This window comes from Balaenoptera ricei, chromosome 11, assembly GCF_028023285.1.
Source record: "Balaenoptera ricei isolate mBalRic1 chromosome 11, mBalRic1.hap2, whole genome shotgun sequence".
Classification (NCBI taxonomy): Eukaryota; Metazoa; Chordata; class Mammalia; order Artiodactyla; family Balaenopteridae; genus Balaenoptera; species Balaenoptera ricei.
In genome coordinates, this window is record NC_082649.1 from 22636498 (window position 1) to 22651161 (window position 14664).

The 14664-nt window shown below is 43.3% G+C and overlaps 1 protein-coding gene across 1 annotated transcript; it reads right to left on the minus strand.

Annotated features, from left to right (window-relative positions):
* Positions 1–4028: 4028 nt before the first annotated feature.
* Positions 4029–12773, minus strand: GPX6 (glutathione peroxidase 6). The gene is made up of 5 exons (XM_059938181.1): positions 12687–12773; positions 10705–10858; positions 6084–6201; positions 5014–5113; positions 4029–4235 (listed from the first exon to the last, which is right to left on the minus strand). The coding sequence occupies exons 1-5, from the start codon at positions 12771–12773 to the stop codon at positions 4029–4031; spliced, it is 666 nt and encodes a 221-aa protein (XP_059794164.1).
* Between the last annotated feature and the right edge of the window lie 1891 nt (positions 12774–14664).

Consider the following 14664-nt stretch of genomic DNA (forward strand, 5'->3'; position numbering starts at 1 on the left):
TCAGTTGTTCATGGAGGGTAGTAGATGGTCTCCATGGCCTTATTCAGATGTGCTTGAAGGATTGTCCATCCATCCCTACCTGCCCTGAGTGTTGGCTCCTAATGGCCCATAGCTGTCCCTTTTTCAGAGTATTACCTTCAGCTGCCATATTCTTCAGAGAATTTCCTTCAGCCAAAGGGAGCTGTCTCACATCGGTTATGTCCCTGGGGCTCAAGGGTGAGCCCATAGCTAAGGACTGACAGACATGAGTTACAAAAGGCCATCTCTCTTCCTTCAAGATGGAAATAATTATAGTGCAATTTACCTGAAGCTAAACTCCATCAGGAATTGCATCCTTACTTCTCTCTTTACCCTGCCCTATCTGCTTCACTGATTCCCTCTTCTGAGACCACTCTCTCAGTAAATTATGTGTACCTGACTGCTAGTCACAGCTTCTGTTTTCTGAGACCCGAAGCCAAGTCAAGGAGTATTCACGAGACCACAGAGCAAGATTTGATGTGCTGGCTATGGGAGGGACTTTGGCTACTCTTTATCAGATTTGGGGAATCCAGCTTCCAGAACTAACATGGGCACTCTCAAAGTCCAACAACCACCAGTGTCCATGCAGTTTACAGGGAAGATACTACATCTATGCAATAACTGTCATGGGGGAGACAGTATTGGGGCCTTACTTCCAGGGATGGGTTGCTTAACAAACTGGGAGTAGGATGATTAGAGAAGGTCTGAGTCCTGGTTCTCTGAACTTTAGAACATCCCTGTCCTGTCCAGGGACTCTCCTCAAAGGTTTTGTGATTAACGGAGCCTTAGTGATTTTAGATGCCTGCTAGGTGGTTTGTAGGGGTAGTAGATTTATGCAACAACACTAGTCTTAGATTCAATTAGCTCAAGTCTATCTAATTTAAATGATAAATTGTGGGAACCTCTGGTTCGAAGAAAAAATTTGCAGCAATAGTAGTGCCAGTAATGATGATGATGATCACCATGATAGTCACTGTAAAGTTTTTTTTTTTTTTTTTTTTTTTTTTTTTTTTAAATAAGCTGTGGGTTTTCCCTAGTGGCGCAATGGTTAAGAATCCGCCTGCCAATTCAGGGGACACCGGTTCGATTCCTGGTCCGGAAAGATCCCACATGCCGCGGAGCACCTAAGCCCGGACGCCACAACTACTGAGCCTGTGCTCTAGAGCCCGCAAGCCACAACTATTGAGCCCGTGAGCTACAACTACTGAAGCCCGCGAGCCTAGAGCCCGTGCTCTGCAACAAGAGAAGCCTGCGCACCGCAACGAAGAATACTGGCCGCAATTAGAGAAAGCCCACGCACAGTAACGAAGACCAAATGCAGCCAAAAATTAAAAAAAAAAAAAATCTGCCATCAATTTAATTAAATTAATTTATTTATTTGGTCGTGCCACGCGGCTTGTAGGATCTTAGTTCTCCAACCAGGGATTGAGACCGGGAATTGAACCCAGGGCCACAACAGTGAAAGCCAGAAATCTTAATCACTCGACCTCCAGGGAACTCCCTCATAGTAAAGTTTTAACTGCTATAACAGACTAGCGTTCGAGACCCTCCTGGGCAGTCTTCCCCTCCCAGAATGTTCTGCCTGTGACTTTCCTTGGGGACTAGAGTCTGTTACATGTATTGGTGAGGAAGGGAGAAGTGGAAAGCTGTATCCCTTGATCTTCTCTTCATAAATACTTTATCATCATCATCATCATCATCATAATCTGCAACATTCTGATTAGGACTGCTGCTTCCACACCTGCCCCTCACCTGCACTCACCTCCCAGTGCAAGGAAGTTTGTTTTTCATTTCTCTGTTCTTGGCTCTCCCCAGAACAACCTTTCTTTTCTCTTCAGGGCAGCCACTGGAGGGCACCAGGAATATGACACCTGGATTTTCCAGAGCAGTGGCAGGACTGAGATCTCTCCTGACACTCAGGCATAATGCACTCAGGTTGAAGCCACAGTCCTCCACCTTCATCACTTTAGGTCTTTACTGTGGAACAGATGATATTATTCCCCTGGAGAATTCACTTTTGTCCAGCAACTACAGTTTCCTGGTTTGGGCTGAACCAGTATCTTGAGAGAATTCTATACATTGGGTCATCCCATCCTCCTCCACCCACTTCCTGCACCTCGAGTATTCTGATCTGAAAATAGTAACAGATTGGGAACCCTTCTGAGGACTGTTAAGGTTCCTGGAGGTTCTCAAGAACTGCAGAGATTTCAAAGAAACTAAAACATGAAACACGCATTTCTCAACACCACTGTAACTGGTTCTGTAATCCCCTCACTGCCCTAACTGCCATAGTGCCTAGTAGAAGACTTATGACGTCTCAAATTCTGTGGGTTATGGCCAAGGACAGCCAGGCTTTTTCTTTTCTTTTTTTTTTTAATCCATTTTTTTCTTACTAGATTTTGAGTTCAAGAAGAAAAAACATCCAAATATTTTGAAACTATTTTCCATTTCTCATGTGTGTCTATCACCTATGAATTTTTAGAGTCTTAAGAATCACTTTCCTGGTCATTTCTGGCTTAGTCTGTCAATTTTCATGTTGCTGTATGAAGATTGTCAGGGGCCACATTTCTGTTTAGGTACAAAACAGGATTATAATGTTTGACATTACTCACCGATATTTAAATTCTGTGTACTTTTTTTAGTGCAAAAAAATCTTTAAGTGCAAGTACCTATGTTCATAGTAATTTGTGAAAAGGAAAAGAAAAACACCTATTTTATTCCTCATGCAATCTTCTCTTTCCTGTTTCTGATATTCTGAAATCTGTCTTCATATAAAAGACTGAACTTTAATTATAAAACAGCATGGGCTAGATAAGGCTTCCAGCATGTTCTTTACTCCTGTGATTAGGAGTGGGTTTTTTTATGCTTTTCTTCTAATTTAATGTGATTTTAGATTTTTAACAGTGAACAGAAATTAATTTTGTAAACAGAAATATATGCATATTTGTTGAGAGAGAGAGAGGAGAGAGAGAGACTTTTTAAGAAGCAAGGATTCCTCTCACATAGGGGTTCCCCAGGAGACCTGAATGGGGGGAGGGGTACAGGGGGCTGACTCCAAGAGGTCTGTGTTCATGTCACAGCAACTCTGTGAGCAGCCAGTCCCACCCAGTGTTCTTGGATGGGCCAAAAAAAGGTCTAGAGCACTTTTGTGAAAACCAAAATACTAAAGAGCTAGGTGAGGTAGTCAAGGAAACAGAAACAAAGTGAGAGAGGAAGTGGTATGACTCCACACAAAATATGGGACTGGGAAAACACCAATGGGAAGCCAGATGCTGCAGAATTTTTTTTAATTTGAGATAGTGACAATGATGAGTTTAAAGGGTGAGGAAAAAGCCCATCATTCAGAAAGAAGGAACATCCCTGCCCAGGTGCCATGACCTGAATGCACTAAGGGACAGGCACCAAAGAAGGTTCTGGTAGGGTCCGACCCACAGGGGCTTTGGGATCCACCATCATGGAGATGCCCCTCATTTCATGTGAGTTGAGGTTTCTGCTCTCACTCTGCCTTCAGAGATCCTACAAGAGAACTACAGGGTGTCAGGGAACTAAAAGAAAACTAACTAGGGAGAGGAAGAGTTTAAGGTTGCATGCCTGTCTTGGAGGAGGGAAGAGGCTGTTAAGGAGATCTTGAGAGTCTTGCTGCCAGTTTCTGTTTTCTTTAAACCTTCAGGATGTGGAAGGAGGGTGTCAGGACTGCTGGGGGTTACTTTTTTAGGGACATGGGTAGTCCGAACCATCTACCTATAATATGATTTTCCTTTGGAATGGAGTGGAATAAACTTGATACTTTGGGATCAGACAGTTGGGAGATAGGTTTTCTTTCCCTTAATCTCCACACACACACACACACACACACACACACATGCACACACACACACACACACACGTATTTGGGCCGTACAGGATGTTTTGGTCATGTGGAAGCTGGGTAGGATGGAGTCTGGAGCAAAGATAGATCCTTAAATGTGTTCTTCAGGTAGGAGGCAACTTCTGATGATGTCTGGCCCTTCCTATTTGCTTTTGAACTGCTTCATGTACTCCAGGATGTCTGACTTGACTGTGCTGATGGAAGCCCGGTGGAACCAGCGCATGATAGGGACTCCATCAGGCCCCACCAGGAACTTCTCAAAGTTCCAGCGGATGTCATGGACCTTCATGGGCTCCCAGAAGAGTTGGCTTGATGAGCCCAAAAAATCAGAGGTTGGAGGGCAGGAGTTCTGGAGCAGAGATATGGAAACAGCAAGACAGTTTTTCTTCTGCTTCTGTGTGGTCCAGTCTTATCCCTACCCCTAGAAATTCTACTCACCATTATATATCTCAATATATTAACTACTTGACATGCTCCTAACGAACCACAGACATTTCAGTACATCACTACCAGTACAATCAAACAACCAAGAGCTAGAGAGTATGATAGCAAATAGAAAAATTTCCTCCTTTCCCTGTCTCTCCCTCACTCCCATGATTATATCACGGTGCTTCAATGAAAGACTATCTTCTGTTTTCTTTGGTAAGTCATAACATTTCTTTAGCTTCAGTTTCTTTACCTGAAAAAAAGGGGTCCTTCTATTCTGGGCTTATGTGGTTCTAACACTCTGTGACTCTAAAGTTAATTATGACATGACACTCTACATATCTGTTTCTATATTTGCCTCTCTGATTAGATATGAATTCCTTCAGGGAAGAGATTATGCCCTATTAATATTTGTTAACTCATTGTGCAGCACAGTTCTTGCACATAATCAGGGATTTTATAAATGATTGTTGAATGAATGAATCATTACCATTCTGTAGGGAAGGTCAGTCTATGTTAGAGCAATCATATATTATATGTTTCCTCTACTTGAAGCTAAAGCCTCACAACAGATATTGCCATGATCTGTGAACTGAGCATTTCTTTCCAAGGAGTCCAAACTCAATCGTAGACTTGAGCCCCACACTTTCAGGGCATCTCTACCTACCTGACCAATCCTTGCCAGGTTTATGTTTGCTTACCTTCAGGAAGCTAAAGACCTTCTGTTCTTTTTCTCCATTCACGTCCCCTTTCTCAAAGAGCTGAAAATTGGGAACAAAGCCACCACCTGGACGTACATACCTGCAATGAACCAGAGTGTTCCTGAGAGGACCCAAATTAAGAAAAGGATGGATAATAATGGCCACCACAACTTAACCACAAAAGGAAATTAGAGGTAAAGAAAGAGAGGCCGTAGACAGGGAAGGTGAGGAAAGAGGTCTTTGGGAATCAGGACTTCATGCACAGGCTTTAGGGAACCAATGGAGAATTCCAAGAAAATTGGAAGGCAAAAATTACTCAGCCATAAAAAAGAATGAAATAATGCCAGTTGCAGCAATGGATGGACTTAGAGATTGTCATACTGAGTGAAGTAAGTCAGACAAGTAGTCAGTGAAGTAAGAGAAGGACAAATATCATATGATATCACTTATCTGTGGAATCTAGAAAAAAATTATACAAATGAACTTATTTACAAAACAGAAATAGAGTCACAGTTGTAGAAAGCAATCTCATGGTAACTGGGGGGGGGATAAATAGGGGGATTGGGATTGACATATACACACTACTATATATAAAATAGATAAGTAATAAGGAGCTACTGTATAGCACAGGGAACTCTACTCAGTACTCTGTAATGGACTATATAGGAAAAGAATCTAAAAGAGTGGATATATGTATATGTGTAACTGATTCACTTTGCTGTAAGCAGCAACTAACATATTTTAAATCAACTATACTCCAATAAAAATTTTAAAAAAAGAAAATTGGAAGGTTAGGATTCTTGATTCATTTCTATTTCCTGTATCTTCTCCTTTTTCCTGTGCTTCTTTTACATTAGATTTCCCGTAGTCTTACCATTAAAGTACTGAAAGGTAGAGAGAATTATTGAGCACTGCCAGTTGGGCAAGACTGAATTCAAAGCATCATAATGATGTTCTTGAACCCATTAATCTGTCAGTCACCCCAGAAGTCTCCAGAATAAGAAGCCTCTAGGTAGAATGTGGAAGGAAAATCCTGACAGGGTCTTGCAGGGTCCCAAGCAGGCACTTACTTGAGCCCCAAAAGGATCTCTGAGTTTTTTGCTGGTTCTTGTTTTCCAAATTGGTTGCAGGGAAAGCCCAACACAACTACACCAAAAGGCTTCAGCTCCTCCTCTAGTGCATTCAGTTCTGTAAGTAGAGAGTGAACTGCATGGATAACCCGGCCAGCAGCCCTACCTTGAGTAGTAAAAGACCACTGATTTATCCATTTATCACATGAGTAAGCTGAGGACTATGGAGGGAAAAGTTCAAGATTACAGAGATTGAGGAAACAGAGCAAAAAGCTAGAACACAGGTTTCCGGAAGCGCATCCCAGTATCTGCCATTTTTCTTGTGCAATAGCTCCCATAAGTGGCTCCACTTCATCACCCAATAGGAGCCCTCCTTTAAAAGCACAGATTGGTTAGTACTCTGTGTGTGTGTGTTGGCAGGAGGTGGGGTTCTGCTTGATTCTGATTCAGACTTCTGAAGAGAAGTCCATTGCCTTCCTAAGTTGATGGATTGATTGATTGATCAAAAATGTTTTAAGGAAAGGCAAACAGAATGGACATGCTACCCCCTTCCTCCTACTATGCCCCATGATGACACAACCTGACACTCCAGTCACCTTCCCAGGAGCACTCTTTGGTGCTCTAACCTGGGAGTTGCTGAGGGAATCAGTGAGATGCTAAGCCTAGCTCCAGAACATTCTCTACCTTTCTGTCAATTCCAGTGACATAACTGATGCCATTTCCCTGGAACACTCACCGGGATTCTAGGCTACAAACTCCAACTGTTCTTTACCACTGCCAGGAAGCTTTCCAACTCTCTGTCTGGACTTGTACCATTATTTCCAACTTTAGCCATTTTCGGTTCAGATTTACTGATTCCATGACCAGCACCAGCCAGTTTTATTCAGACTCGGCTCTATCTGCTGGCATCTCCCCCAAGGACCTCTTCTTAAAAGAAAGTGCCTTCTTCTTTTTATATATTTATTCAGTTACTATCTCTCTTATCTTTAGCCATCAAGAATATTTCCTTCCTGTTGCGGAAATACCTAGCAAACTTTGGTTCTAGTCCTTTGGCAAGTTCCTTAAACTCTCAATGTCCTCATCTGGAGTAAAATTTGAATGAGATGCTCTTTATAATTCTCATGAACTAGTTTAATAAATTATAGCACAGCAATACAATGGAAAACTATATCCTTTTTTTTTTCTTTTTTTGGTCTTGTTTGTTTTTTGGCTGCGTCACATGGAATGTGGGATCTTAATTCCCCATCCAGGGATGGAACCTATGGCCCCTGCAATGGAAGCACAAAGCCCTAACCACTGGACCACCAGGTAATTCCCTGGAAAACTATATCTTAAAATGAATGAGGAAACTCATCATGTGGTGATACGGAATAATGTCAAAGATATTTTATTATGTTAAAAAGCACTGTGCAGAATCATTTGTGTGTGTGTGTGTGTGAGAGAAAGAGAGAGAGGAGAGAGAGAGAGAGAGAGAGAAACTGATTTGCTTGCATATGCATTAAAGATTTATGCAGGGACTTCCCTGGTGGTGCAGTGGTTAAGACTCAGAGCTCCCAGTGTAGGGGGGCTCAGGTTTGATCCCTGGTCAGGGAACTAGATCCCACATGCATGCCGCAACTAAGAGTTCACATGCTGCAACTAAGGAGCCCACGTGTCTCAACTAAGGAGGCTGCCTGCTGCAACTAAGACCTGGCACAACCAAATAAATAAATAAATAATAAAATAAATATTAAAAAGAAAGATTTATGGAAATGTACACCACAAACTGATGACACTGGTTGCCCAAAGGGAAGGGACTGTGGAAGATTTCACTGTAAAGCCCTTTTGTACCTTTTAAATTTTGAATCTTGTGACTGTATTACCTATTCAATAAGTTTAAATTAAAACTGAATTAAATTAAAACATATTTAAAAGCAGATTTACATTCCGTGGAACTTCTGTTTACACCTCACAACTTTTTAAGCTTACCATATTTTTCAAGCTTAACTTTTTGAAGGGAGGAGAATCTCCACTTGCTAAATGATACTAAACTGTTGTTTAGGCTCTTATAATTAGATCCTGAGATTTTTATAAAAATTTTAAAAAGTAGTCTTTAGCTTTTCAGGTTTTCCCTAGAGTTGATTGTACATAAAAATAATAAATATAATGTGACTCCCAAATTCTTTTAAATGTCTTGATCTTTTCAAAATCTGTAATTTGAGAGTATCTTTTTATGCACAATTTCAACATTAAATTGAAAAGGTCTTTAGCTTCTTTTGGTAAATGTGAATCATTTGGTTTTTGTTGTGCTTTGGTGGAGGGGGTATTTTAATATAATTTTTGCCTGAATCAAGCAGTCCCCACTGTCTTAGTCCATTCAGGCTGCTAAACAAAATATCAGACTGGGTGCCTTGTAAATAAATAAATGAGAAATTTATTTCTCGCAGTTCTGGAACTCGGAAGTCCAAGATCATGGTGCCAGTATGGTAGGGTTCTGAACAAGACCCTCCTCTAGGTTGCAGACTGCCAACTTCTTCCTGTGTCCTCACATGGTGGAAGGAACTGGGGAGCCCTGTAGGGTATCTTTTGTAAGAGCATTAATCCCACTCGTGACGGTTTTACCCTCATGACTTAAGCACCTCCCAAAGGCCCCACTTCCTATTGCCATCACATTGGGCTTTAGTTTCAATATATGAATTGTGGGGGGACACGAATATTCAAACCGTAGCACCCGCTGAATGTTAATTTTCAAATATCAAAATTTGGTGAACCGGGACTTCCCTGGTAGTCTGGTGGGTAAGACGCTGTGCTCCCATTGCAGGGGGCCCCGCGTTCGATCCCTGGTCTGGTTAACAGATCCCGCAAGCATGCCACAACTAAGGAGCCCACCTGCCGCAACTAAGGGTCCGAATGCTGCAACGAAGATCCCACGTGCCGCAACTAAGACCTGGCACAGCCAAAATAAATAAATTAATTTTAAAAAAATTTGGTGAACCATATATCTTAGAAGTGAGATTGCAATATGCCTAAATTTAAGTGGTGTTTAAAAAGGAGAAAATTGTTGGATTTCTTATTATTGGAGTGCCATTAAGACAAATTAATAGGACTTTATATTTTTGATCAGTTGACTAGATACTGATGTCAATATGTGAAAAAATTTCTTAAAATTCGTTCATGTATTTTTTGATCCATTTTTTGGTGGCACTGGTATAATTAATCTTTCGAATTTATCTTGAACTTTTAAAAAAAGCTGAAAATAAAGTTCTTGGCATGTCAAAAACTCCATCTATCTCTAGTATAATCCATCTAAAACTTTAACCTTTTCTGGATCAGCAGGAATTCCAAACTCGTCCCCATGAGTGCACAAAGAAAATGGAAAATCCACCTCAGCCACCAAAGGTTGAGCCAAGTTTGGAGAGATGAAGCATTTTCCCAAATAGCTCTCACTCCAGTTAAATACTATGTAGATAGTAAACTACATTTCCACTTCTCTGCCATTTGGAGGTGCCTGCGGAACCCAAGGGTGTTTTCCAAAAGATCAAAGATCAATCCTCTTTCCTGTTACCAGAAGTCACCAGTGAGAAAGATAAAATCAGCCCCTGAAAGCTAGATTCTCGCCTGGGAGTCACAGCTAGGGTTTGGTGTTCTCCTGTTGAACATAAACAGTTTCACAGAAGATCAATATCATACAAGTGACCATGATGAATCAAGACAAAAACAAGGACCACTCCATAATCATGTTTCTTTTTTTTTGGCTGCGTTGGGTTTTCGTTGCTACGCACAGGCTTTCTCTAGTTGTGGCGAGCGGAGGCTACTCTTCGTTGTGGTGTGAGGGCTTCTCCTTGTGGTGGCTTCTCTTGTTGCAGAGCACGGGATCTAGGCACGTGGGCTCCATAGTCGTGGCTCACGGGCTCTAGAGCGCAGGCTCAGTAGTTGTGGCGCACGGGCTTAGTTGCTCCACAGCATGTGGGATCTTCCCGGACCAGGGCTCGAACCCGTCCCCTGAATTAGCAGGCAGATTCTTAGCCACTGCGCCACCAGGGAAACCCCTTAATCATGTTTTAACCACACAAAACATGAACATTATCCAGATCACAAAAATGACCAAGCATCATCCTATTCTTACCAATCTAAGTGATTGCTGTTTCTTTACCCTTGCTTTATTCCTCCTACTCTGTAGATATGATTTATTAAGATACCCAGTCACTTACCTGTGCCCATTTCCTGACAGCATCCAATCCAGAGCAAAGCTTCAATTCCTTGAACCCTTCCCCAAATCACCTAACACAAGCCGAGATCCTCAAGTCCGTTCTAACATCTTCTTACTAAGAGCCCCATGGTTGCCTACAGTATATGTTTTCCCTCAGAACATGGAGCAATAAACTCAACTACAGATATGTTCCTGGTGGTCTTTGACTAAATCTTTGGGAGAATCTTCGTTCTCAAATCTGGAGGTAATTCTCCTGGCATTCTAAGGAGCAGAGAGCAGTGGCAGGATTTAGGGGAATAGTCACATGATCACCTATCTCCCCCCCCCCATCCCCCTGCTTCCTCCTAATAACAAAGTAGCAAAACCTTCTGGAATTAGAATATGGTCATCTGACAAAGCTAGTTCCAAGAGAGGTGAAACATGAGTTCTTACCAGGATACTGAGCTGCCAAGCCTCAATAGGTGGCCACATTGACAAAGAGGACATGCTTGCCCGCATACTGCTTGAACTGGATATACTCCTCGCCATTGAGGGCGAGGGCTCCATACTCATAGATGGTGCCTGTCACCCCCTTATAGCAATCCACCTGGAATGTGACAAAAATAACCATAATGATGCGATGATAAGACAAACGATAATCCCCAATATCTGTGGACTTTTTTTAAACTCTAAGAACTGAAGAGAATTTTCCAAGTGATATTTTTAGTTATGGCTAATGCCACAGTTAGAACTTATATCTTCTAGCTTACAATCTTTTTTTTTTTTAACGGTGCGACAAGCACTTTATAAGCCTCTTCCCATTCCTGGAATATTAACACAATTTACCTCCATGCTCCGCTCTACAATTTACCTGCACTCTCCTCCACATCCTAACACCGCCTTCCAGTCATCCCACCCCTTCTCAAATATTCTTAACAGATTTTGGCAGAGTTTCTCATAACAGAAATATGTTTTACATAAATTTCTCATCTATATATTCTTACATAGTAATTTCCTTCCCCCAGAGCCCAGCAAATAACTTGTTCCTGCTCTGGATCCCACTGAAGGCACTTTCCAGAGTTTTGTTGGTGGGGGCTCACTGGTACCTACAGAATTCATCCTCGACACCCCTTTCTTCTTATCTCTATGTGAAACAGGAAGCAAAGGGAAGAGACTTCCTACCCAGAAGCATGCCAAGGGAAAGAGCGGACAGGACCTGGAGCAAAAAGCTAAAATACTGTTATCTGAGGAGAGGGACTCCTGGAGATGTGGAGAAAAGGCATAGAATTTTAGAGTAATTTAAGTGAGTTTCAATTACTCTAAAATTCTATGTACATAGATGTCTGCCCCATGCAGTGAAGGAATTGCTTGTGGGTGAGCTCCTGTGGGGAGAGTGGGGCAGAAAACTCTTTTATCATTTTCTAAGCCTGTTAGTTCTGTCACTAGGATACCAGGCATAGCTTCCCCTTCATTATCCTTGGAGAGAAGGAGGCTGACGCAGGGCAGGCACGTTCCCTGTGTTCCATACTTCCATACACATCTGTGCACAAACATTAATCCAAATATTTGAAAGTATTAGCCTAAGAAAGCCACCATGAAAGGGTTGTCATCTATGTGCCTGCATTCTCTTTTGCATTCATGCTACCTCAGCTCTGTGCTGAAGAGTTTCTAGCATTTGCCTTTCTTTCTAGTACAATTTTTTTAAAAAAGTGGAAATCACCCTGTGAGCTGTCATTTGTGTGCCTCCATTTTCCTTGTCTTCATGTTGCCTTAGCTCTGGGCTCAACAGCTTCCAGCTGTCTGTCTCACACATGGATATCAACCTGTGATCCAAGCTTGTTTCCAGGATGTCACACCACCTCCCCTGAAATTAAAATTGGCCAGCAACTCTCTGGGCCTTTTGTGTTTTATTATTCCCTGACAAAAAAGAAAAGAAAAAAAACCCTCTCCCAACCCTAAAACTCCTTAGGGCACATTTCGGCACCAGCTTCTTTTCCACCTGGCCCGGGGTTTCACCCTCCCCAGGAGCAACCAGTTCAGTTTCCCTCTAATCCAGTTGCTACTTCATGTCCTCTTTCCCGGACCCGCAATGGTGCCTGAGGTTCCAGACCAGAGTGGAGGGGACGGGCTCTGGGGTATCAGGCGGCCACCAGGGGAAGTGGCAAAGCGGAACGCAGCGAGAGCAGCCTGCGTCCTTCGCCCACTTTCGGCCCAGTGACCCACCAGGCTCAGGGGAGACGATCCACGTAAAGAGAGTTTAGAAGAGGCTCTGCCTCACAGGACAGCAGTGGCAGTGGCAGATGTCAGTTTGGAAGGGCTGAGAAGACGGATCTCGTCCTTCGTAGAGGGGGAGAAGGGAGAACTCCTTGCATCCTTGGCGGCCAATTTAGTCATCACGTGCTGAAATCCGCCTGGGTTCCCTGCGGGGCACTCACCTTCATCTGTTGCTGTTTCGGGGTCGGCTGAGCGAAGCCGACCAGGAACAGTGAGAAAAGACAGCAGGCCCAGAACTGCGGGATCATGGCTCGGACTAGGAGTTCTAGGCGAGCCTCAGGTCCCCAGGGATCTCGGCTCCTTTTGAGCCCCTGGCACAGACCAGTTTGAAGATGCGCTCTCCAATCGCAGAGCAGCATTAGCACACGGGCAACCCCCCCTCCTTCCCCGCCACCCCGCTCTCCCTCCCCTTTCTTCTTCTTCCCTCTCCCCAACCTCCCCCTCCCCCTCCCCCTCACTCCTCCGCCCACTCCCGCAAGCCCTGAAGGCTCAGCGCACCCAGTGCCTCCGGGTCAGGCCACCCGCTGGTGTTCTGGCGCCCGTGCTCTGGCAGGTGGAGGCGGAGGCTTCCCTCTTTGGAACTTGAAGTACTGTCTCTACCTTCTCCAGGCAGTTCCTAGGTGCTGGCTCTGCATCCAGGAAGTAAAGCCACCACCACTGAATCAGAATCTTCTTTTTAAAATTAAGATCCTCATGTAATTTACACGCAAGCTGAAGTTTGAGAAGCATTGTCCCAGATGACTATTAATCCTTTGTACTGTCCCCTCAGACTTTCATCACTTAGTCAACAGCACACTGTATTTTCTAATTATGAAGTCCAGATGTGGGGACCTGCATGTCTCAGACCCTTTGCCCTGAGATCTGTCCCCTGGGGAAGGGCTTGTTAATGCAGGAGTAACACAGATGATGGATACACATTCACAAGGGGAAGTTATTCAGGAGAAAGATCTAAACTGTGCATTAGGGAACTGCCTTGGGCTCGACTGAGCTTCATTCTCTGTAAATTATTGTAATCATCTCTACCCCACTTACTCCATAAAACTATTTACTGTGAGGTCCTAATAAGGTAACAATCTGAAAGTTGTTGCAAAGTATTTGAATCGGTGAAGAGTCAGAGTTGTTTCTCCCACCCCTCCTCCCTCCCATCTGCTCCCTTCCGGCTTTTCACTGCCAGCTCAGCTTTACTAAACTCCCTTGTTTATTGAAGTGATAGCGTCTTCCTTTTCAGTTCTAAGCCCCTTGACATCCAGTCCCCTCCATCTGCCCTGCCTCTTCCAGGTTTGCACAAAAGCCTTTCTCTGCTCCTGAAACTTAAGTCTGGATGGGGTTGAATTCTCATGAACTCTGTTGGAAGATAAGCTTTCTGTTATCTCAGATTTCTTCTCAAAGGCCTATAATCTATGGCCTGATGGCTGATATCTGATCCAGCCAAGCAGGTCCTCGAGGCATTTAGAGCAGTCATGCAGAAGGCGTCCGTCCCTCTTTTGGCACAGACCTACACACAAGGAGAGGCTCCTTGGCCTCTCACCATTCTCATTTTTAAAAATGGCTGAACCTTAGACTGTGAAGCTATAGCGACCATTGAGTTCAATACCCATGATAAGGGTATTGACTAGCTCCTTATCTCAGAAAAAGCTAATGTCCCTGTACCTTAGTTTTCTTACTTGTAAAATCAGGGTAATAATAGTGTCTACCTCCTAGGGCTGCTTTGAGGATGGAAAAGAACTCAGCCCAGGGCCTGAAACATGTAAGCAACTGGAAGTCTACTTATCATCCACATGTTCATCTTTATGCATCAGAAAACTGAAGCCCACAGAGAGAAGGGACATCTCAAAGGTCACAGGTTAGTAATGGTGAAATGAAAGCAAATTCCTGATTCTAACCATAGAACCCTTGCTCTGGTTCCACATGGATCATCAGTTGTTGTGACTAAATCTTCTTTGTCTGAGGCGATTTACTTTTGCTCATCTTGCAATAACTAGCCCTTGAGTGGTGAGGAGACACTTCTGAATAGACCTTATCAGTAAGTCAAATAGTCTAAAACCCCAACTTCCCATGTTTCTATTCCAATATCCCTAAGTTTTTGAGCACCTTGGGTCCTGGCCTCCAGTGATGAGAAGTGAAGGTACAGAGCACACA